Here is a 24,809-nt window from a genome sequence, read left to right as displayed (position 1 = left end):
CACTCGGGGCTTTGAACAAATCCCTTGGTAAGCATGACTTTTACATGCTTATCAAGGGATTTGTTCTCAATCTGCAAGATTAGGTCTTTGATAAAGGCCTCTTGGATGGGCCACACTGGCTGGCAACACCCATTTTTCCATGTTCTCACAAATATTTGCAAATATTTGCGTGTGTTATGGGTAAAGAGAAGATTTGTTATGACTACATCCTAGTATGTTTATATAGATTGCAAGCTCAGCTGTTCTCAAGGAACGAAGAGGTAAATTGGTGGTGGGGGAGGAATCTTTGAAGGCCTCTATGAAGAAAAATAAGGACTCTGCGAAGTCCAGGGAAAAGTCCTGTCGTAAATTGAAGAAATCTAGGTTGAGGAGTCGGTTAAGAAAATCTTCGTCGTCTTCGAAGAAGAGGCGTCACGGATCTCCCTCTTCTTCATCTTCTGATAGAGGGTTTATCGCCTGTCCATCAAAACATGATTCTCCTAGAAAATGCAAGGCTTTTAGAGCCTTGATGATGCGAATCTTCGAGAACGTGGCCCAGACCCCCTCAAAGAAATTGCGTGAAGACCATGCCCCAGCTCATTCTAAAAATGACAGAGGAAGGTCAGAGACTAGATGCTCTAAATCCGGTGAAAAATCGTCAGGGGTCTCGTGGAACGAAACCTCTACAACACCTCATAAGAAGAGCAAGACATGCTTAACGGTGCATAAACCGAAGGCGATACCAGACAAAATGGCGTCAGGTGATAAACCATCATCGAAGTCTATGTCGAAGGTCTCCTCGACCCGTCTGTCGAAGACTTACTCGATGCCAATGTTGAAGGTAGCGTCGACACCTTCCTCGACGGTGCTTACATCTAAGGATCCTTCGACCTTATCAAAGCCAACGTCGATAATATCGACGCCATCTACGCCTTTGCTGAGGGCAACATTGATTCTGGCACCAATATCGACGCCTTTGGCGAAACCAAGGTCAATGCCTTCGCAAACCACCGGTAACATTTTTCGCCCTGTGCCAAGAAAATACCTTTTCACGTCTATGGCCTCTATGAGGAACAATCCTCTGAAGAGATTTCCCCTTTTGCAGTAAAATATGGTACATGGGATGTTCCTGAAGAACTAATTGACCCTCAGTCCAAAATGGCGGTCCTCTGACTTTCTACAAACAGCTAGTGGTATAGACACGTCACCTGAATTGTAATTCAACATACCTTACCCTGCTGATCATGCAGATTCCGCATATAGAAATATAATGAATTAGCGTTGTGGAGTTCATGGGGTGGAACAGAAATTCACCCACTTACGAACAGGATGACATGACCGACATTCTTAGCCAGGGTCCTCAAAAGGATCTTGTTCTTCCTTTTCACACAGCACTTCAGAGGAAGGTTATGGATCCAGCGGCTAGGAAAAACAGACCACCTTCTTCTGACAAGGAGCACTAATTATAAAATTGATGCTTTAATTGTTGTAGAAACAGCCGACACGTGTTTCGACACGCAGGTCGTTTTCAAGGCTGAGTAGTCACATGCAACATTTGATTTATCATATTATTCATGACAGAAAAGAGGATACAAAAGATTGTAACAATCACATTGAATTTGAAAAAAGTAAATACAGACCATATCACATAAAGTTAAAAAATAGTAGTGACATATAGCAAAAAAGATAGTGACATATAGCAAATATCATAATATTATATGAATAAGAATCATTGGCATACCGTAAACCATGGTTGGAGGGTGGAGTAAACAGAAGCAAACGGTAGTTGAAAATAATGAAACAAAAACAGAAAATATACAGTAAGAAACATGCTTAAACATTTGAGGAATACATCCTTCCTTAAATGGAAAAACAAAAGAAACACATAAAAAGGGGGATTTCCTTGACCTATGCGCTACAATACCGGAGCCCCCAATCAAGCATGGTGTGCACACTTCACCCATGCAAATAATGAAATTGTGAACTAATCGGCACCAAAAGTTAAAGGACACACGTTGAGTAGAAACCAATAGCTAATGCAAAAGATACAAGATCAAAGTAATAAATTGAGCTTACCACAAGAACACAGAGTATATCGGAGAAATCAATAAATGGGAAATCCCTGTGTAGAACAAGCATGAATGTCAATTAGACAACTCAAAACAAAGGATTGCTGATAATTGTAAGAAAATACAAGATATAACCCAAAATATTCGAGTCTACATACCACAAGAAGCAGAGCGTTATAAGTATTACGCTGGTGTCAAGTCCAAGCCGTGATGGCCGTAACCAATATATAACCTGAAAACCAATCAATAGAATATCTAAGTACTTCAGCCAGATAGTATGGAATCAAATCACTGACTATTCAGCAGCAAAAGATCAAACTCACTCGTTGGATCGAGCAGTCACAGTTACAGAGGAATTCCCCAGAGCAGTCATCTGTACCAAACATTGGAAAAAGATAAAGAAAAGGCAACCGACGTCACAGCGGTGACGTAGGTTGCGTCGCATGCATCTGGCGTCGCGTGAGTGACGTCAGATGTAAACAAACAGTTAAAGTGAAAATAAAAATAGGACTAAGCCGTCAAGTAGGGATAGTATAGAGAAAACTACTAATATGTGGCCGGTAACCAAATACTAATTAAAAAAGAGAAGAAAATAGTGGAAAAGAAGCAGCAGACGTCACAGCGGTGACGTCCGTTGCGTAGAACGCAGTTAACGTCGCCCTGATGACGTAAGTATATTCAAACAAAATAATAGTTATCTTGGACTCAAAGAGATGATTAGGATCAAATCCCTACCTATTCCAATGGTAGGGCATATCAAATATTTAAATTGAAATGGAAAAACATTTTTTATTAAAACTAAGGGTGCCAGTGCACACGAGCATGATGTAGCGGCTCCGGCAAGGTGCGTCTCCATGTCCTGTTCAAAAAACATACAATCCATTTTGATTCATTAATCAGAATTATTATAGAAATACAGACATCTCGTGGTCTGTGTTAAGACCCCGTGTGGTACAACGTAATAAGCAAATAATTTTCGCCTCCATTTGACGCAATTTCAGCTCAAGGTTGCCACCCCTTTTCCCCTTATGAGCCTTCATCAGACCAATAAAGCGCAAGTCAGCAATGTCATCTAGCTGATGTTCCAATTGCCAATGAACGGCCAAGGGTGACTTTGGTTCAAGCATTTTAAGGCTAGACAAGTGTTCCCGGATTCGGATACGGAGTTGACGAATGGTGCTACCCACATACAATTTCTCACAGGTACAAATGATAGCATAGACCACATGAGTAGTCTTGCAATTAATAAAATCACGTATTTGAATTTGAGTTCCAAAATGGTCACAAAAGGTTTTGCATTTAGCAACAGCCCAAGGGCATTGGTTACAATTACCACATTTATGAAAACCCCCCGGTTGTTTTAACCACATAGAAGAACTTGGTTGGTTATCAAAAAATGAAGGACTCACAATACTTTTGATCGTAGGTGATCTTGTAAAGGTAAATTTGGGCTTTGGAGTCAAGAATGGTTGTAAATCTTTGTCAAGTCTTAGAATATGCCAATGCTTTGCAACCATTTTATATAGCAATGAAGAATCATTTGTGAATGGAGTGATTAGTGAGATATGTGAGGGATGCTCTTTTGACCTAGTCACATTAGTCAGGAGGTCACGTTGATGAGTTTGGGTGAATTTGGAGTAAGCCTTGTAAATAACTGAACTCTTATACCCTCGATTGAGGAAGCGTTGATTGAGGATATTGCATTCTCTTTTGTAGTCACTGGATAGAGTACAATTACGTCTGGCTCTATGAAATTCTCCCGTTGGGATGTTATCAATAATAGCACGTTGGTGATTGCTCTGTGCAGCCAAAATTGAATTTACTTCAGTAGGTTTTCTAAAAGTATTGGTAAGTACAGTGTTTCCTACAACAAAGATATGTAAATCCAAGAAGTCAATTTCACATGAGTTCAAAAGACCAATAAGGCGAATTCCAAACCTATTGGTGTTGGCATGACCTAGAAAAGTAGTGAAAGAGTCTTCAGACCCTTTCCAAATTAGAAAAATATCGTCAATGTAACGACGCCACATCACAATATTTGACACAAATTGCACTTGATTGAGGATATGCGTTTCTTCATAGAAAGACATAAAAAGGTTAGCCAAGGAGGGTGCAAACTTGGCCCCCATGGCAACCCCCCTCACCTGCAGATAAAATTGGTCATTGAAAATAAACATATTGTTCCCGAGTACAAATTGTAAGAATTGCTTCAACATAGATACATGGTCAGAATAGGATGCTGAGGTGTTCCTAAACACATAGTCAATTGTCTGTAGTGCTAAATCATGATTAATATTAGTATAGAGTGCAACTACATCAATTGTTGCCAACAGATAATCTGGTTCCCAAATAATATCTTGCAAGGACTGTAAAATGTGGGTACTATCACGTATGTAGGATGGCATTTGTATAACAAAAGGTTTAAGTGCCTCATCCAGATATTTCGAGAGGCCTTCAGTGGCCCAATTGATACCACTCATGATGGGCCGGACCTCAGGTAAGGTCTCAAAAGGTTTATGTATCTTCGGCAGAAAGTACATGGTCGGTATGGTAGGATTAGTGTTGGACAAAAAATGTTTCTCATCATCAGTAAGAAAACCTCTTTGATACCAGATGTCAATTAATTCTAGGAGACCAGTTATCACACGTTTGACAGGGTTGGAGTCAAGAGTTTCATAGCAACCAGGGGTATGCAAATGTTTGCAACCCATAGTTATGTAGTCAAAAGTATTAAGTATAACAATATTGCCCCCTTTATCGGCCTCCTTGATAACAATTGAAGGGTCTTTGGCCAAGTTTTGCAGTGCTTTCCTTTGCTTAGTAGTAAGATTACTTATTTTATTTTTATGTGAGACAACTAGTTTGTCCAAATATGAATGGATGTCTTGTGTGAGTGCTTGGTTGAAGGTTTCAATGACATTGTCTGCAGGCAGTTGAGGTGTAAATTTAGATTTCGATTTCAATTCTTTGAGATTCAAATGCAGTGGGTTGATATTTAAATCTTGAGCAACATCACATGACTGTGAACAGACCTCGCGATCTAGGGTGACTAGGGTCTCAATTACATTTAAATCCCCAATACTGAAGGAACTCGGGGGATCAGGTATAGTTTTCGGTTGATACATTTTGACTTGAGTAGCAAAAAACTTTTTTAATTTGAGTTTCCTCAAAAATTTGAATAGATCGACCTGAAAATTCACAAAATTAGTACCACTGCTGGGAGAAAAAGACAGACCTTTATTGAGTGCAGAATTCTCGTCATGAGACAAAGAACGATCAGAAAGGTTGATCACCAAATCTGAATCAACTATAGTCCCAAACGTTTCTTTGAGCGCGTCAAGATCCCTGAACGAGTCATGTCCTCGTCCGAACTTCCGCTTCCGCTTACCCCCCCTCCTGCCCCTGGTGTGCTTGGCATGGTTGGAGTAAACACGGTTGGATGTATGGTAAATCTGACTTGTTTGGTGTTGGCAAATCTGATATTGCCCTTTTTGTAGCGCCTGATTTCGCCCAAAAAAAGTTGTCCTTTTAAATTGGGAGTTACACCAGGCTGTGCCTCATTAGCATCTGATTCAATTGGTTCTGTTTCTGAGTCTGGATCAGAACTAGCAGGGGTAGTAGTTATTGAAGGTGGTTTAGAATGGGTGTTGATGTCATCATACTTGGGTTGAAAAGTATAGACTCTATCCTGACGATAATCTTTATCGTCACGAAAATATTTACGAAATTTACGCAGCTTAATTTCGTCTTGATACTCAACTAAGATTTCATTCATTTTTTCAAAATTCTTATGTTTAGTTTCTTCTGCCTTAGGCATTTGACTGATTTCCTCTTTAATTACTTGAATCTTCGTTAGAACACGTTTATGCTCTCTAGTCGCATGTAGAATTAGTAGCTCCAACATATGTTTGGAGCTTTGGTTTAAATTATCTACCCATTGTTCTGCTAGATCCGCATCCTCTTCGTGATCAAAATTAGGGAATGTGAGAATCCGTAAGCCTCTAGGGATAAGATTGTTCTCAAGATAATTGGTGAGCGAAGCTTGCTCCCAATACTTGTTAATTTCTTTTTTCGAAAGACGTTCGAGTTTAATAAATTTTTGTTTAAGAGTCTCAGGTGCTGAAGAATTACGTTTGAATGGATTTTCTGTGCTACCCCTAGGGGCAAATAATGCTGCCCTATCCTTGTCTCTATTAGACATATAATCAGCCATTATTGTGCAGTGAAGGTCAGCAGGCGCAGACTAACGACAATAAATGTAAAACAAAAAGATGTGGATTATCGCATTCGAGGTCTGTGCGCTAGTATTCACTGTTGGTGTTGATACTGGAGAAATTGAAGTGTGAGCTGCACTACCACCTACGCCAGCCAGTCCACCCTGGCTGGTACCAGAAAATATGTACAAGAGGGGAGTTGAGGTGGAGATGCGCTAAACACCATATAAATAAGGAGCACTAATTATAAAATTGATGCTTTAATTGTTGTAGAAACAGCCGACACGTGTTTCGACACGCAGGTCGTTTTCAAGGCTGAGTAGTCACATGCAACATTTGATTTATCATATTATTCATGACAGAAAAGAGGATACAAAAGATTGTAACAATCACATTGAATTTGAAAAAAGTAAATACAGACCATATCACATAAAGTTAAAAAATAGTAGTGACATATAGCAAAAAAGATAGTGACATATAGCAAATATCATAATATTATATGAATAAGAATCATTGGCATACCGTAAACCATGGTTGGAGGGTGGAGTAAACAGAAGCAAACGGTAGTTGAAAATAATGAAACAAAAACAGAAAATATACAGTAAGAAACATGCTTAAACATTTGAGGAATACATCCTTCCTTAAATGGAAAAACAAAAGAAACACATAAAAAGGGGGATTTCCTTGACCTATGCGCTACAATACCGGAGCCCCCAATCAAGCATGGTGTGCACACTTCACCCATGCAAATAATGAAATTGTGAACTAATCGGCACCAAAAGTTAAAGGACACACGTTGAGTAGAAACCAATAGCTAATGCAAAAGATACAAGATCAAAGTAATAAATTGAGCTTACCACAAGAGCACAGAGTATATCGGAGAAATCAATAAATGGGAAATCCCTGTGTAGAACAAGCATGAATGTCAATTAGACAACTCAAAACAAAGGATTGCTGATAATTGTAAGAAAATACAAGATATAACCCAAAATATTCGAGTCTACATACCACAAGAAGCAGAGCGTTATAAGTATTACGCTGGTGTCAAGTCCAAGCCGTGATGGCCGTAACCAATATATAACCTGAAAACCAATCAATAGAATATCTAAGTACTTCAGCCAGATAGTATGGAATCAAATCACTGACTATTCAGCAGCAAAAGATCAAACTCACTCGTTGGATCGAGCAGTCACAGTTACAGAGGAATTCCCCAGAGCAGTCATCTGTACCAAACATTGGAAAAAGATAAAGAAAAGGCAACCGACGTCACAGCGGTGACGTAGGTTGCGTCGCATGCATCTGGCATCGCGTGAGTGACGTCAGATGTAAACAAACGGTTAAAGTGAAAATAAAAATAGGACTAAGCCGTCAAGTAGGGATAGTATAGAGAAAACTACTAATATGTGACTCTTAAACAAAAATTTATTAAACTCGAACGTCTTTCGAAAAAAGAAATTAACAAGTATTGGGAGCAAGCTTCGCTCACCAATTATCTTGAGAACAATCTTATCCCTAGAGGCTTACGGATTCTCACATTCCCTAATTTTGATCACGAAGAGGATGCGGATCTAGCAGAACAATGGGTAGATAATTTAAACCAAAGCTCCAAACATATGTTGGAGCTACTAATTCTACATGCGACTAGAGAGCATAAACGTGTTCTAACGAAGATTCAAGTAATTAAAGAGGAAATCAGTCAAATGCCTAATGCAGAAGAAACTAAACATAAGAATTTTGAAAAAATGAATGAAATCTTAGTTGAGTATCAAGACGAAATTAAGCTGCGTAAATTTCGTAAATATTTTCGTGACGATAAAGATTATCGTCAGGATAGAGTCTATACTTTTCAACCCAAGTATGATGACATCAACACCCATTCTAAACCACCTTCAATAACTACTACCCCTGCTAGTTCTGATCCAGACTCAGAAACAGAACCAATTGAATCAGATGCTAATGAGGCACAGCCTGGTGTAACTCCCAATTTAAAAGGACAACTTTTTTTGGGCGAAATCAGGCGCTACAAAAAGGGCAATATCAGATTTGCCAACACCAAACAAGTCAGATTTACCAAACATCCAACCGTGTTTACTCCAACCATGCCAAGCACACCAGGGGCAGGAGGGGGGGTAAGCGGCAGCGGAAGCGGAAGTTCGGACGAGGACATGACTCGTTCAGGGATCTTGACGCGCTCAAAGAAACGTTTGGGACTATAGTTGATTCAGATTTGGTGATCAACCTTTCTGATCGTTCTTTGTCTCATGACGAGAATTCTGCACTCAATAAAGGTCTGTCTTTTTCTCCCAGCAGTGGTACTAATTTTGTGAATTTTCAGGTCGATCTATTCAAATTTTTGAGGAAACTCAAATTAAAAAAGTTTTTTGCTACTCAAGTCAAAATGTATCAACCGAAAACTATACCTGATCCCCCGAGTTCCTTCAGTATTGGGGATTTAAATGTAATTGAGACCCTAGTCACCCTAGATCGCGAGGTCTGTTCACAGTCATGTGATGTTGCTCAAGATTTAAATATCAACCCACTGCATTTGAATCTCAAAGAATTGAAATCGAAATCTAAATTTACACCTCAACTGCCTGCAGACAATGTCATTGAAACCTTCAACCAAGCACTCACACAAGACATCCATTCATATTTGGACAAACTAGTTGTCTCACATAAAAATAAAATAAGTAATCTTACTACTAAGCAAAGGAAAGCACTGCAAAACTTGGCCAAAGACCCTTCAATTGTTATCAAGGAGGCCGATAAAGGGGGCAATATTGTTATACTTAATACTTTTGACTACATAACTATGGGTTGCAAACATTTGCATACCCCTGGTTGCTATGAAACTCTTGACTCCAACCCTGTCAAACGTGTGATAACTGGTCTCCTAGAATTAATTGACATCTGGTATCAAAGAGGTTTTCTTACTGATGATGAGAAACATTTTTTGTCCAACACTAATCCTACCATACCGACCATGTACTTTCTGCCGAAGATACATAAACCTTTTGAGACCTTACCTGAGGTCCGGCCCATCATGAGTGGTATCAATTGGGCCACTGAAGGCCTCTCGAAATATCTGGATGAGGCACTTAAACCTTTTGTTATACAAATGCCATCCTACATACGTGATAGTACCCACATTTTACAGTCCTTGCAAGATATTATTTGGGAACCAGATTATCTGTTGGCAACAATTGATGTAGTTGCACTCTATACTAATATTAATCATGATTTAGCACTACAGACAATTGACTATGTGTTTAGGAACACCTCAGCATCCTATTCTGACCATGTATCTATGTTGAAGCAATTCTTACAATTTGTACTCGGGAACAATATGTTTATTTTCAATGACCAATTTTATCTGCAGGTGAGGGGGGTTGCCATGGGGGCCAAGTTTGCACCCTCCTTGGCTAACCTTTTTATGTCTTTCTATGAAGAAACGCATATCCTCAATCAAGTGCAATTTGTGTCAAATATTGTGATGTGGCGTCGTTACATTGACGATATTTTTCTAATTTGGAAAGGGTCTGAAGACTCTTTCACTACTTTTCTAGGTCATGCCAACACCAATAGGTTTGGAATTCGCCTTATTGGTCTTTTGAACTCATGTGAAATTGACTTCTTGGATTTACATATCTTTGTTGTAGGAAACACTGTACTTACCAATACTTTTAGAAAACCTACTGAAGTAAATTCAATTTTGGCTGCACAGAGCAATCACCAACGTGCTATTATTGATAACATCCCAACGGGAGAATTTCATAGAGCCAGACGTAATTGTACTCTATCCAGTGACTACAAAAGAGAATGCAATATCCTCAATCAACGCTTCCTCAATCGAGGGTATAAGAGTTCAGTTATTTACAAGGCTTACTCCAAATTCACCCAAACTCATCAACGTGACCTCCTGACTAATGTGACTAGGTCAAAAGAGCATCCCTCACATATCTCACTAATCACTCCATTCACGAATGATTCTTCATTGCTATATAAAATGGTTGCAAAGCATTGGCATATTCTAAGACTTGACAAAGATTTACAACCATTCTTGACTCCAAAGCCCAAATTTACCTTTACAAGATCACCTACGATCAAAAGTATTGTGAGTCCTTCATTTTTTGATAACCAACCAAGTTCTTCTATGTGGTTAAAACAACCGGGGGGTTTTCATAAATGTGGTAATTGTAACCAATGCCCTTGGGCTGTTGCTAAATGCAAAACCTTTTGTGACCATTTTGGAACTCAAATTCAAATACGTGATTTTATTAATTGCAAGACTACTCATGTGGTCTATGCTATCATTTGTACCTGTGAGAAATTGTATGTGGGTAGCACCATTCGTCAACTCCGTATCCGAATCCGGGAACACTTGTCTAGCCTTAAAATGCTTGAACCAAAGTCACCCTTGGCCGTTCATTGGCAATTGGAACATCAGCTAGATGACATTGCTGACTTGCGCTTTATTGGTCTGATGAAGGCTCATAAGGGGAAAAGGGGTGGCAACCTTGAGCTGAAATTGCGTCAAATGGAGGCGAAAATTATTTGCTTATTACGTTGTACCACACGGGGTCTTAACACAGACCACGAGATGTCTGTATTTCTATAATAATTCTGATTAATGAATCAAAATGGATTGTATGTTTTTTGAACAGGACATGGAGACGCACCTTGCCGGAGCCGCTACATCATGCTCGTGTGCACTGGCACCCTTAGTTTTAATAAAAAATGTTTTTCCATTTCAATTTAAATATTTGATATGCCCTACCATTGGAATAGGTAGGGATTTGATCCTAATCATCTCTTTGAGTCCAAGATAACTATTATTTTGTTTGAATATACTTACGTCATCAGGGCGACGTTAACTGCGTTCTACGCAACGGACGTCACCGCTGTGACGTCTGCTGCTTCTTTTCCACTATTTTCTTCTCTTTTTTAATTAGTATTTGGTTACCGGCCACATATTAGTAGTTTTCTCTATACTATCCCTACTTGACGGCTTAGTCCTATTTTTATTTTCACTTTAACTGTTTGTTTACATCTGACGTCACTCACGCGACGCCAGATGCATGCGACGCAACCTACGTCACCGCTGTGACGTCGGTTGCCTTTTCTTTATCTTTTTCCAATGTTTGGTACAGATGACTGCTCTGGGGAATTCCTCTGTAACTGTGACTGCTCGATCCAACGAGTGAGTTTGATCTTTTGCTGCTGAATAGTCAGTGATTTGATTCCATACTATCTGGCTGAAGTACTTAGATATTCTATTGATTGGTTTTCAGGTTATATATTGGTTACGGCCATCACGGCTTGGACTTGACACCAGCGTAATACTTATAACGCTCTGCTTCTTGTGGTATGTAGACTCGAATATTTTGGGTTATATCTTGTATTTTCTTACAATTATCAGCAATCCTTTGTTTTGAGTTGTCTAATTGACATTCATGCTTGTTCTACACAGGGATTTCCCATTTATTGATTTCTCCGATATACTCTGTGTTCTTGTGGTAAGCTCAATTTATTACTTTGATCTTGTATCTTTTGCATTAGCTATTGGTTTCTACTCAACGTGTGTCCTTTAACTTTTGGTGCCGATTAGTTCACAATTTCATTATTTGCATGGGTGAAGTGTGCACACCATGCTTGATTGGGGGCTCCGGTATTGTAGCGCATAGGTCAAGGAAATCCCCCTTTTTATGTGTTTCTTTTGTTTTTCCATTTAAGGAAGGATGTATTCCTCAAATGTTTAAGCATGTTTCTTACTGTATATTTTCTGTTTTTGTTTCATTATTTTCAACTACCGTTTGCTTCTGTTTACTCCACCCTCCAACCATGGTTTACGGTATGCCAATGATTCTTATTCATATAATATTATGATATTTGCTATATGTCACTATCTTTTTTGCTATATGTCACTACTATTTTTTAACTTTATGTGATATGGTCTGTATTTACTTTTTTCAAATTCAATGTGATTGTTACAATCTTTTGTATCCTCTTTTCTGTCATGAATAATATGATAAATCAAATGTTGCATGTGACTACTCAGCCTTGAAAACGACCTGCGTGTCGAAACACGTGTCGGCTGTTTCTACAACAATTAAAGCATCAATTTTATAATTAGTGCTCCTTATTTATATGGTGTTTAGCGCATCTCCACCTCAACTCCCCTCTTGTACATATTTTCTGGTACCAGCCAGGGTGGACTGGCTGGCGTAGGTGGTAGTGCAGCTCACACTTCAATTTCTCCAGTATCAACACCAACAGTGAATACTAGCGCACAGACCTCGAATGCGATAATCCACATCTTTTTGTTTTACACCTTCTTCTGACCCTGACTATCTAACTAAGCATCCTACACCTCAGAGTTTAGTAGTCCAGGCAGCTACATCCACTAGACAATCTGCATACCCTTCTATTCCCCCAGATAGGGACAATAAGAGAATTGAAGCCTGGTCTCTAAAGATTTTTTTCTTTTCGAGCAGTATGGCTTTTAAAGTCAACAAATGTGACTCGCATCCTTGCAAGATTCACACACACCTTGTGGGATAGTATTAGTGCAGCTGCAGGTTTTACCAGCATAAGCAGCTAGACTGCCACAACTCATCATTCTCAAATCAAAAAACAAAATGGTTTTATGCTCATCAAGTGTAAAAAGAGGTTGTTCAAAATTTCTAGTGTTTTGAGATCTTCCGCCCCATCCAGAAATGTGGATGTTCTGGCTAGAGACCTCCCAACTCTCGGAGATGCTTGATAATGCTGTTTACTTGAATCATTAAAAGATGGGGCTACCTTAGTTAATTAGCCGGTCAGCTAGCACAGCGAGTTGAGCGCTTGAGCCCGGAGCATCACTGAAATTCATACTTTTACTGCGACTCCCTCTTCGTCCGGGCACTCCATCGTCTCCTTCGGTGGGAGGAAGTGTTTCAGCGTGTTCCTCCACCTCATTTCCAGCTTTTCATAAGAAACGCCCGGTAGGTTCTTTATTTTTCAGGGCGCCCCGGCCATGGGACGCCTTCCCGGGGTCTTCTAGGTCCGGGAGAGGCTTGTGTAGCTCTGTCACCAGGGGTTCCCCTGAGGTGCCCAAGGGGCCTAATAGGTGTACTGGAGAGTTCTCTGAGGGTTCCCGCGGCGGACCTGCCAGTACTGGACATCGTTGCGAGGTTCACCATTTGGGTACTAAGGTTAAGCCCAGCTCGTCTGTGGCTCTGGATACCAGGGTTTGCCCTGAGTTCTCCTTTTCTAGAGCTTTACACACTGATACTGGGGTTAGCCCTGAGGTCTCCTCTTCTGGAGCTTTCTGTACCGAATCATGACTCGAGGCCCCTCTTGAGTGAGCTTTACGTACTGGGTTAAAACCTGAGGTTCCTCTTGTTGAGGCTAAGGTCTGCACCGACAGATCCGAGAGACCCTCTTTGAAGGTCTTGTCAGTGAGGTATATTCCTCAAACGGCCCACGCTCAGGGTCGTGGTGGTACCGGTTCTGTCGAGGGTGCAAAGAGGGCGGTCATTGACCATTATTCCTCTACTACTGGCTCTGCTGAGGTTCCTCCATCAGAGGCTAAGTTTGGGGCTGGTTCTAAGATGTCCCGTAAACATATGAGTCCACCCAGTACCGGCCATGCTGAGGATCCTTGTAAGGCTAAAGTGTTACTTAAGTCCCCTGACTCTCCTTGGGAGACAATTGCCTCATCTCCACATGTGACGCAGTTGTCTTCAGGTGTGGACAAAATGGCGGCCCAATCTCTGTGGTCCATGGAAGTGATTTTGAATACCTCTGTTACACCTACTTTCACAATGTCTGGTGCTGGGAGTATTCCTTTTGGGCTCCGCAGCCTTTTCCACGCCACGTGGACCACAAAAACCCATTCCACCCTTTTGTCACCTGGCGTGTGCGGGCTCCGATGCTTGATACTGTCTTGCTCCCGCTCCACTGATCTATGTGGACCCGGTCGGTGGTGGACCCTCCTGGCAACCATCCTTTCTGCCCCTTACGAGCTGCCTCTTCCTCTTCCAATGCCTAAGCCATCGGCTGAGGATGAGTTTTTTGGGAAGTTTCAGATGCTCATGCATTCTGTCCCTATGAGGATGTATTTCAAGCGTCTGTTAAGGGAAATGTACACTGAGCCTCCTGTTCCACCCCGGGCACCGGCTGTTCTGATTCAGGTTCTGGTGGTGCCACTCCCCCCGCCGTTTCCTTCGGGACCTCCTCCATCTCTTCCTCCTCTGCCCCGTTGCCTCTTATAGAGAAGACACCGGTGGACTGGGAGCAGCCCAGCTCGGTGAGAGAATTCCATGACTGGGAGGTAGCTCTGTTACCAGGGATTCCCTTGAGGTGCCCCAAGGGCCTAATACGCGCGCCAAAGTGTTCTCCGAGGGTTCCTCCAGAGGACCTGCCAAAACCAGACGTCGTTCCAAGGTTGACCATTTTGTTACTACGGTTCAGCCCAGTTCATCTGGGGCTCTGGATACTGGGGTACGCCCTGAGGTCTCAGTTTCTGGAGCTTTTCACGCTGAGCAAAGGCTCGAGGGGGCAAAGAAGGTGGTCAAGCACCACAGGCATTCCAGTACGGGCTCTGCCGAGGTTCCTCCACTGGAGGCTAATTCTGGGACAGTTCCTAAGATGTACAGTAAACATCCTAGATCTGCCAGCACTGGCTCGGCTGAGGATCCTTGCTTGAAGGCTGAAGTATTACTTAAGTCCCCTGACTCCCCTAAGGAGACAGTTGCCTCACTTTCTCTAATGATGCAGTTCTCGTCAGGTGTTGACAAAATGGCGGCCCAACATTCTTGGTCCATGGCTGCCATTTTGGATACCTCCCATACACCAACATTCACAACGTCTGGTGCTGGGAGCTTTTCTTTTGGGGCTGAGCTGCCTTTCCACGCTATGTGGACAACAAAAACTTGTTTATTAGTCCTGGCAAAAGCTTCAGCAAAGGCACCTTATACACAGTGGTCAGGGTCCCAGACTCGGTGCCTCTCTGGGGGTTTCAGGGGCGCCGTGCGTGCCGGTCTGAAGCTACGGTTGGTGGCCCCGCCCAAATGAGCAACGGCAAGGTGGTCAGTTTTTCTCCCGCCCATCAGCCTCCTCTACAGGCACAGGTAGCCTCCCTACCGACAAATTATCCAAATGATATTTTTTGTGGGTCGCACGAGACTCGGTGGGAGGACGAATCTTGTCTCATCTGGAAGCTTGGCAGACCATCAATGAAGACCAGCGGGTTTTGTCCATCATTCAGGCGGGCTTTCGCTTGCCTTTTTCCTCTACCCCACCATTCAAACCTCCTTTCCAACAGATCAGGACACCCTTCCCCAGAGCTGAGGTACAGGAACTCCTAGAGCTCAGAGCGGTGGAGCAAGGGGGGGCTGTTACTCCTGTCTGTTTCACAGTGCCCAAACCCAACCAGGCTGGCCTGCGCACTATCCTTGATCTTTCCCAGTTCAATCTATCTCTTCCCAATGAGAAATTCAAGATGATCATGCCCTGCCAAATAAAGTCCTTTCTTCGGAGGGTGATTGGCCCAGTCGGGTGGGCCTCCAGGATGGGTACAAGAACATTCTGATTTGGACCCCCATGGGAAATACCTGCGGTTCTCTGTGGGAGCAAAACACTTTCAGATTGGTCTCAGCTCAGAGAGACACACCGGAGACTCTGAGGAACCAGCAGCGGGTCTGTCAAAACCGGATCTTTTTCCGAGGTTCCCCATTTGGAGCTAAGGTTGAGCCCAGTTCTGCTGTGGCTCTGGATACCAGGATTCACCCTGAGGATTCTGTATCTGGAGCTAACTGTACAGAGTCTTGGCTCGAGGCCTCTCTCGAGGTGGCTATATGTATCAGGGTTAAACCTGAGGATCCCCTTCTTTGTGCTAAATCAGATGCCAACAGAATTGAGGGCCCTCATCGAGGGTCTTGGCTGTAGGGTATATCCCTCAGCCTTCCCATGCGCACGGCCGTGGTGATAGACTATTGCCTCGTTTGCTCCTGTGACACAGTTCACCTCAGGTGTTGTGATCATAGCGGCCATTTTTATTACCTCTCTTACATCAATAGGGTAGTTCATTTTCACACGGACAATTCGGTGGCAATTTTTTACATCAACAAGCAGGGTGGCAACAAGCCTCCTCTCCTTGTAGATCTTTCCATACAAATTTGAACTGGGCCATCAGTACATTTTTTGGCTCCAGGCTGTACACATCCTGGGTCACCTCAAGGTGGCTGCAGATTCACTCAGTCGCCAGTCGGCACCTAGTAAGAGTGGGTGATGAACAGCAATGTCCTCTCCAACGTTTTCCATCAATGGGACACTCCAGAGGTGGACCTCTTTGCAACTTCTTCAAACAAGAAACTGCATCTTTGTGTCCAGGGACGGGTTTAGAGCTTCCTCCCTGGGAGACGCCCTTGAGATCCCGTGGGACTACATGTAAGCTTATACTTTCTCTTCATTGACCCTCATCCATCGGTCGCTCTGTAAGCTCACGAGCACATCGAACTGCACTGTCATGTTCAAGGCTCCTTGGTTGCTAGTCAGATTCTGGTTTTCGGAGCTGCAGCATCCGTCGGTACCTCCCGAACAGATTGCTGCAGATTCCCGACCTGCTTCACCAGAGCATTTGCCAGATGTGGCACCCCTCCCCACAATCGTTCAGCTAGGGGGCCTGGGGCCTGAGTTCAGATCGTTAACACAGTTTGATCCGTCCGAGAACAATGTGCGCTTTATCCGAGCAGCCAGGAAGCCCTCTACGAGAGGTTAGTACAGGAGCAAAGGACACTGGTTTTGCCATTGGTGTTTAGCCAAACAGCTCAATACCAGGCAAGCTTCGGTCGACACCGTTCTATCTTTTGTGTCTCATCTGACCGTTTCTGGCATCCATGTTCTGTTATGCAGACCTTACTTATCCGCTATGCGGCCTATCTGTCCACGGACAGCTGTTCCTTTTCATTGACTAATCCAGTCATCAAAGGCATTTTGCAGGTCTCTTCAACTCTTCCCACCCAGGCATTATGCTATAAGCCATTTGAACACATGGCTACTATTGATCTTGAGTACCTTTCTTGGAAGGTTGCCTTCTGATCGCAATAACATCGGCAAAGTGGGTAAGTGAGCTTCAATCTCTTTCTGTGAAGCATCTGTTCCTCACTTTCCACGGGGATGAGGTTGTGCTTCACTCTCATCCTTTCTTCCTGCCTAAGGTGGTTGCCGATTTTCCTTTGAACCAGTCTGTCTCCTTTACTGTCACATTTGGAGACCTGAAGGGGAAACCAGCTTCCAAAGCAGCTATTCCCCGCTGTATTGCCTCATGGTTTTCAGTAGCCTAAAGCATTCAATGCCTTCATCCACCGAAGTGTATTCATGCACATCTAGTCTATGGCAAAGTGACTGCTGTTGCCTTCCAAAGTATGCCCCTTGGGAGTCCATCGCCAAGGTGGCTCTGTGGGCCTCCCCATCGGCTTTACCCCGAGCTCCAGGCTGATGCCCAATCTGGCCAGGCTGTTCATAAGAACTTATTCCTGTAAAGTTTTTTTTTACATCCACCCGTACTACCTTTGGTGTGTGCTTGGGAATCTCCCACAAGTATGGAGTAAATGGGACGGGACGTAGGAGTATAACAAAGTTACTCACTGTAGTGACTACCTTACTCCTAGTCCATAGTCCCCTTTCCTCCATACGCCCGCCCGCTGTCCCCTCTAATAAGTATCCTCTATTATTGCTTAAATGGTCTCAGACCTGGTGATAGAAAAGGACTGAAGGGCGAGGCGCGGGGCAGAGCTCAGGAGCTCAGGAGGGCGGAATTATGTCCACGTGCGGTACCCCGCGTACAAATAAAAGGACAAAAATTTAAATGATGATGCTTTTTGACAAAAGTGCTCCGGTCCAGTCCTGAAGGACGGAATGTCCAACAAGTATGGAGGAAAGGGAGCTATGGACTAGGAGTAAGGTAGTCACTACGGTGAGTATCTTTGTTATTACTCCCCATATGTTGTTCTGCACGGATCGCATTACTTGCTACCACGCCGCAGGTTATACACTTGAGATGTCCAGCTACATAAACCGGACACTATACTGCTTCTGCTCCTGCTGGGGGTAGAGGTTTAGGGGTGCCACCTTATCTGTTAAACTTCAATGAACCTGTAATGCTTTAATGAAGACCCAAGCTATTGAACAGTGTTTATCTAGAAAAATAGCTCGGTATGTTCCGTGTTTACTTGTTCAAACTTGAGGCTCATCTTCCAGATATCCTCATTGTCCTCATGACTTTACCACTTTTCCATGGCCAAATGGTTAAGTGACACCTGGGTCCAAAGGTGTTGATCTATGTATACGCTTAAGTAACTATTATGTAATCTGCCAAATGTGCAAGTAATTGAGAGAATTGTTTGCCATCCTTTCTTGCTTTTCCTTTACTAATGGTGCCAACTTGGGTTCCCATTAGTGCTGTGCAACTGTATATCTTTTAATCTTCTTAAATAAACATGAATACTAAATAGCATGATTCCAAGCTCTACTCACACTGCTGTGTGAGTGAGCATGCTGTCTTATTGAATGGGCTCTCATGTATGGAGTGAAGTCTCAACTTTCAATGCCAGATATCTGTGATCACATATTAAGCGAAAGATTGGCAATGACATTTTGCCTACCCAAATGAGAATGCTTGCCATACCGTTAAATAGGTGCAGCAGAATCCATGTATCGTTTGCAGAAAGGAAAATGTACTACCCCAAATTTATCAAATTCTATCACACATTGAAACATTGGCTGCCAAAGACTCCACCTTTGTACACAGACTGATCCCTATGTTGGATATGCACTGGTGCAATTCCCTAAGTCTCACCCTCTGAGTCTTTCTGCTGCAGGAACCAAATGGGTTCAACACTATCTCGATATAAACTCTTTCTGAACACAGTCTCCCAGGCCAACGATTATTAAAGTAAAGACCCATTTTAATTGGGATATGACTGTCAACCCCCAACCAATACCCCCCCCCGCCATTCAATGGGATATTAAACAACCCTGAGAATTGTGAAACCACTATAATCCATATAATGTAAGACAAATCCCATAATCCCTTTCCGTTTGACCTAGTGAGATACTCAAATTGACTGCCAAACACACCACTTGTTCTAGAACTCATCACCTTTATTGCATTGCCTCTTTTACGGATGACATATTTGGAGTCCCACAACTGTGTATCTAATGAAGCCTTTACACTCTTCTTCAACAATGTCAATGGCTCCCTTCACATCGGCCATGAAAACTGCTGAAATTGTACCCCCCCCCACTGATGAAGGGAAGACATTTCAAATTATTGCTCCTTCACCATCCCTTACTCTCCACCATCCAGGCCCTTCGCTTTGTCTTATTCTTGTATGGTATTCTCGACCTAGTCTTTAGCACAATTTGTTTCAAAATGGGTTCTCTATGTCTACCTAGCCCCCTTTCATAACTCAAGCTCTTTCACTCTCCCCTCAAAATACTACATACAGCAATTCATACTGGGGAGTGCCTACAGAAATGCAACTGTATTCCTGCTCCACTAGTTGAATGGCACTGGGTCCTACGGCAAGCCTGGGTCTGTACCTCAAGGCCCTGATTCACAGAGCGTTTTCCAATGGGGTTTTGTCATTAAAAAAAATGTTTCTATGAATTATGCTTCAAGTACACATATAAAGCCAGGATCACTAAACCTTCAATGTCCAATGGCGACAAAACCTGAAATGCAGATCTGCAATAATACTGATAATGCGTAGGGTTCAGACTTCTCAGTAGGCGCTCTAAAGCACCCTCATTGTGGTGACCACCCTACTCCCCTCCAGTTCAGGAGAGCCTCAAAAGTAGCTCACCTGCATCAAGCTACCCGAATATATCATATTCATCCCGAGCGCACAAGCTACACGCTTTCCTTAGAACTCTATCAGACCAACTAGATCCCCATATCTACACCTACTAAACAACCCAAGGTTCAACCTGAAAACAGCTGGGGGAGCTAGCTTTCTTATGCTAGCAGCTAAATCCTGGAATGCCTTACCTGTGACAATCAGAGTGGACACATCGTTCTGGTCGTTCCAAGCCAAGGTAAAAGAACGACTCACAACCCAGCAATAGATTGGTAACTGCACTTGGCTAAACCCAGCGCCCTGATCTCTCTATATTTAAAGTATCCTTTTATCTAAGATGCATCACCAGGTATGCTACTCTGCCACATGTATCCTTGTATCTAACATATGCCACTTCACGCACCACTCTGTAACCTGGTCCCTCACAAAAACTACTGTACTGTATCATCCTTTGTTATATTCTGTATGTGCAACTTTCTGGAACACTGCTGCTCCTAAGATAATGCGCCCAGTTCACGTAGGGTTCATCTGCGCTATACAAATAAACAAACTAAACTAAATGTATCCTCTTGTAAAGAAAATCTGAATCCTCACTTTTGATCTTCTTGTAGCTAGGTCTACCCTTGATAATCCAGATAAACCAAATTAAAAAGTAACTGCCATGCTGCATCTCAAGTTTCACATCCGTGGTGACGGCACAACCAACTGCAAAATAGTGTCCTGCTGCTGCTGCTAGATTTTTGCAAAATCAATCTTCCACGCATGATATTTTACATACATTGCCTGTTGGAATTGTATATTGTATTGATGTTTTATAAAATCATGTAAGTGCTAGATACTATTTACCCAGAGCTCTTTCATATGTTTAGAATTGGAGCCGTGCCTCAGTAGCTTATTGATAATGTTCTCGTTTCCCTTTTCACTGCAGTCCTGCGGGCAGTAGCAGGTACGGATCCTCTGGTAATGTCAGCCAGGGGAGCTCCCAACTAAGCGAGCCTGAACAGTACCACGAGAGCGTGCATGGTTCGGAGCCAGACGAAGAGCGCAGAGATAGAGACTCAAACTATTCATGCCGGACATCTGGCAGCTTCCAGAAGAATGGGCAGAATTGGTACAGTGACCATGACTCTGAGAAAGTTGAGCCCTGCCCGAAAACTGAGAAAGTCAATGATGCCCCTGCCAAACCGATTCCAGATCTAGAATTGCCAAGAAATAGCAACTCTGAGGACCTGCAAAGGTAAGCGAAGGACAGGCCACCTTTGTTCCCTAAGCGGAACATGTCTTTTTGACTTTGTCCACGTAGCCATCCAGAGGAACATCAATCTTTCATTACTTATTTTTGTCCTAGTTAACATTACACCTCTCTATTCCGGTAGTAATGCATTGATGATCAGTTGTTACCAGTATCGTTCTGTACTAAGTCAAACATTCTGCTATAGCACCTATTCGATCAAAATGACCATGCAAAACAGTCAGAAATTCAGAGAACATAATTAACAAGATTACCTCAATTCTCAGGCTGGTAAAAATAGTGCTGCATAAAAAAGCACAACATAATGAAATAGCAGATCCCTTTACCTCTCAACAGCCCACATGAATCAGTAAATGCACTTACACATGCCCTTACAGTCTCCCATTTGCTTTATATAGGCATCCTATGAAGTAGCACTACCAAACATCTCCTGATACCCCAGTTGACGATATAATGAATTAGGATGAATGCTGGCATTGTTTAGTTTCTTTCAGTATTATAAATTAATGGGTTTTCAAGTATTTTAAAATACTAATTTGACGTGCCTCATCTGCAGGCAAATAGATGTTTGTCATCAGTTTCAGTCTGTGACTATCTTGATTATTGTGATGACGTACCTCCCAATAGCATTGCAAGCACGCACAAAGTCCTCAGAGCATCACTGATGCACTTGATGAAGGTGGGCAATTATTTGTTACATACAAGCCCTGATGGTGCTGACACACAGTCAACCTTAATAAACCATGGTAACGGAGCACTCATCTGGCCCAGCAGAAATATTAGTGAGGTCCAAGATGGGGGCCTGCATTCTTAAACCTTCTATGACGATCATCCATACATGAAAGACATAATTTTGTTGCAACACATTCATGATGAAATACAATGGGAGAGGTTGGGTTGGGCGCCTATTGGGGGACACAGTACTTTAAAGCAGGACATTATTCTCAGAGAATGGTTTACCTAAATGCTCTTGTGTTGGGCTCTTAGGTTAACAAAGCATTTACTTGTTCTTAGCTTTGAAGTCTGGAGTATGGTCCCCTGAGACAAGACTTAACTCATCTACAAGTAGGAATGTGTTCAGACAATATCCATGTGGTCTAGGGGTTTCAACTACAACTAAAAGAATCACTGCATTAAGACGTGTCGGGGTTGTTTTAAGCAACATAGTTGAAAGAACCTACGTAAATGGCCACCTCACCTAGCTTTGTGAAGGTTACCTAATCTAACATCCCATCCCAGTAATATAACACATTACTCATCTCATCAAGTCTTTCTACCCTCCTTGCTTCATTATCTGTCATGGCCCATACTATCTCTCCCTCTTGTCCTTGTTTACCTTTCTATTAACTCAGGTTAGGTACATCGTCTTGCTTACGGTGGTTGTCAGGCAGTGTTATTTTAACGCATCAGCCTGTGGTCGCCCACATGGTCCATACACAACACTTGAGGGGGAACCCTGATGAGAAACAGCCCGGGCTGTCTGGGTGTAGTAATGAAACAACCAAAAGAGCCCTCAAGCCGGTTGGTGACACAACACCTCTGTTCCATGTGTCAGAATCCTGAGGGTATTCACACTCCTACACCCCTTGGATCTTGTCAGGCGGCCAGGTAAAAGCCATTGCTCTTGGATCCTGACCCTTGGGATGGAGAAATGAGGGAGGATCACCTGGGTGGAGGGTCCTTGGGGATTGGGAGTCGGGATCCCTTGGTTGAGACATGGTATCCCCCTTTTCCTAGTGGTGACCAACCCAATTCTAACCCCATCTTCATGGGCTGTTATAAGCCAGTCCCCCCTCATTACTCCCTATTTGACACTTGGCAGTGCTGGGACAAAGAAGAGGCAGCTAATAACAATGAAGACCATGCCCCTTCACCACTCTGGTACTGGAACAAAGAAGATGCATGCTGAGAGTTGTAGGGGTCAGGCATATCCCATTAACTGTGGTCAGGCAGAGTCAATTAAACACTTGCATAAATGGAGAGAACGGAGTGGACTTGGAGGACAGGAAAAGCAGCACAGGGCCAGGGCAAGGCGCAGTGAACCTTCCTCGATCAAGGCACCGAGATTCTGTGGACCACGGAGGAAGGCGGTCCAAATGAAGCATGGTCGGGGAGCTGGAACTCCTTGGAGTGGAGGGAATGAAGTGAGGGAAGTCGTAAGGGAAGGCTATCCCTTTCTCTTAAGCTCACAATGCTTGATCACCTGTGTGGAGAAGCCCACACAGGAGTGCCTGAGGGGCAGAAGGTAGGAGCCTGGCCTTGGACATCAGAGACTGTGTGCGCCAAGCTGCAGCGAGAACTGTCAAAGTGACCAGTGTGTATGAGCTGTGTTCACAAGCAATACATTGTAGCGGAGTGGTTCCATGTCTCAAACAAGCATGTTTTCAAAAGTTCCGGTCTTTCACATTTTCGATTATTGCATCACCAGGAATACTTTGTATCAGAGTGGTTGTGTGCAGCATGAAACACGATTTAGCAGGTCTCTGAACAATGAGCTATCAATTTAAAGTGATACAAATAAACATTAAACATTTAGAGCAGATCAAACAAGTATTGAACATTGAAAGCGGAACAAACAAACATTGAACATACAATCAAAACAAACAAATAATTAACAAGAGAATAATTCCTGAGCAATAAACAGTGTGAAAATGAGTTGTGTGTGAAATCCACAATTGTTAAATGCCGAACTGAATTAAAACTTTGTGAATTAACAGAATCAAGACCTTTTTGAAGCTAAAGAGGGCATGGGATCCTAAATTCAAGTAAATCATTATATGCTGAGTTCCAAAGTGGATATAACTTTAAAGGACAAGCAATCTACTATGTGTCATGCTCCAAATAAGGATATCGTTAAAGTTACTTAATGCTACCAAGAGCTACCTTGAGATAGACGCCTTGGCCAAGGGCTTCACATGGTTCACAAGACCATACCTGTAACTATTGTTTTCCAGCATGGACCTGGCATGGATTCACATGTTCATGAATATTCCCTGTCATCAGGCTAGGAATCCTCCGTAAAGGAAAAAAACGGTTTCACTTAAAAACTGTATTTCTCCTTTAAACTAATCACTGTCCTCTAGGTCCTACTGCCCCCATCCAATGACAGTCCTCTCCCTAAGCCCCTCCTCTGGCAGCCATCTTCTGATTTGGTAGCACCTGAAGTGGCAGCATGACCAAGAAGAGCCGCAGAGAGGTAGGTGGGAGGGTTTGCATGTGATTCCATGCCAGGCCCATGCTGGAGAACAGTAGTTACAGGTAAGTAACTTAAACCTTCTCTAGCATGGGGTCTGGCATGGATTTACACGCTCATGAATAACCAAAACATAGCAGTACAGCATTACACAACCACGGGACGTGGCAAGGATCAACAGAAGCAAATAACTCTTACCTCTGGAAAAGTCTCACCTCAAGCGAACAGGTTCTGTAGGACTGCTTGGCCGGCTCTGGA

General features: G+C 42.9%; 1 protein-coding gene across 3 annotated transcripts in view; it reads left to right on the top strand.

Annotated features, from left to right (window-relative positions):
- The window catches only part of LOC138511252 (protein unc-13 homolog B-like), a 2,171,549-nt gene that overhangs the window by 799,250 nt on the left and 1,347,490 nt on the right, over nt 1-24,809 (top strand). For all 3 annotated transcript variants that reach the window (XM_069626798.1, XM_069626797.1, XM_069626799.1), the window contains one exon: nt 21,035-21,343. In XM_069626798.1, the coding sequence (XP_069482899.1) occupies nt 21,035-21,343 (309 nt within the window). The remainder of the gene's footprint in view (nt 1-21,034; nt 21,344-24,809) is intronic.

Source organism: Ambystoma mexicanum, chromosome 6p (genome assembly GCF_040938575.1).
Source record: "Ambystoma mexicanum isolate Mex_15411 chromosome 6p, UKY_AmexF1_1, whole genome shotgun sequence".
In the NCBI taxonomy this organism is placed as follows: domain Eukaryota; kingdom Metazoa; phylum Chordata; class Amphibia; order Caudata; family Ambystomatidae; genus Ambystoma; species Ambystoma mexicanum.
The sequence above is the reverse complement of the archived record's forward strand: the minus strand, read 5'-3'. Positions and strand labels throughout refer to the sequence as shown.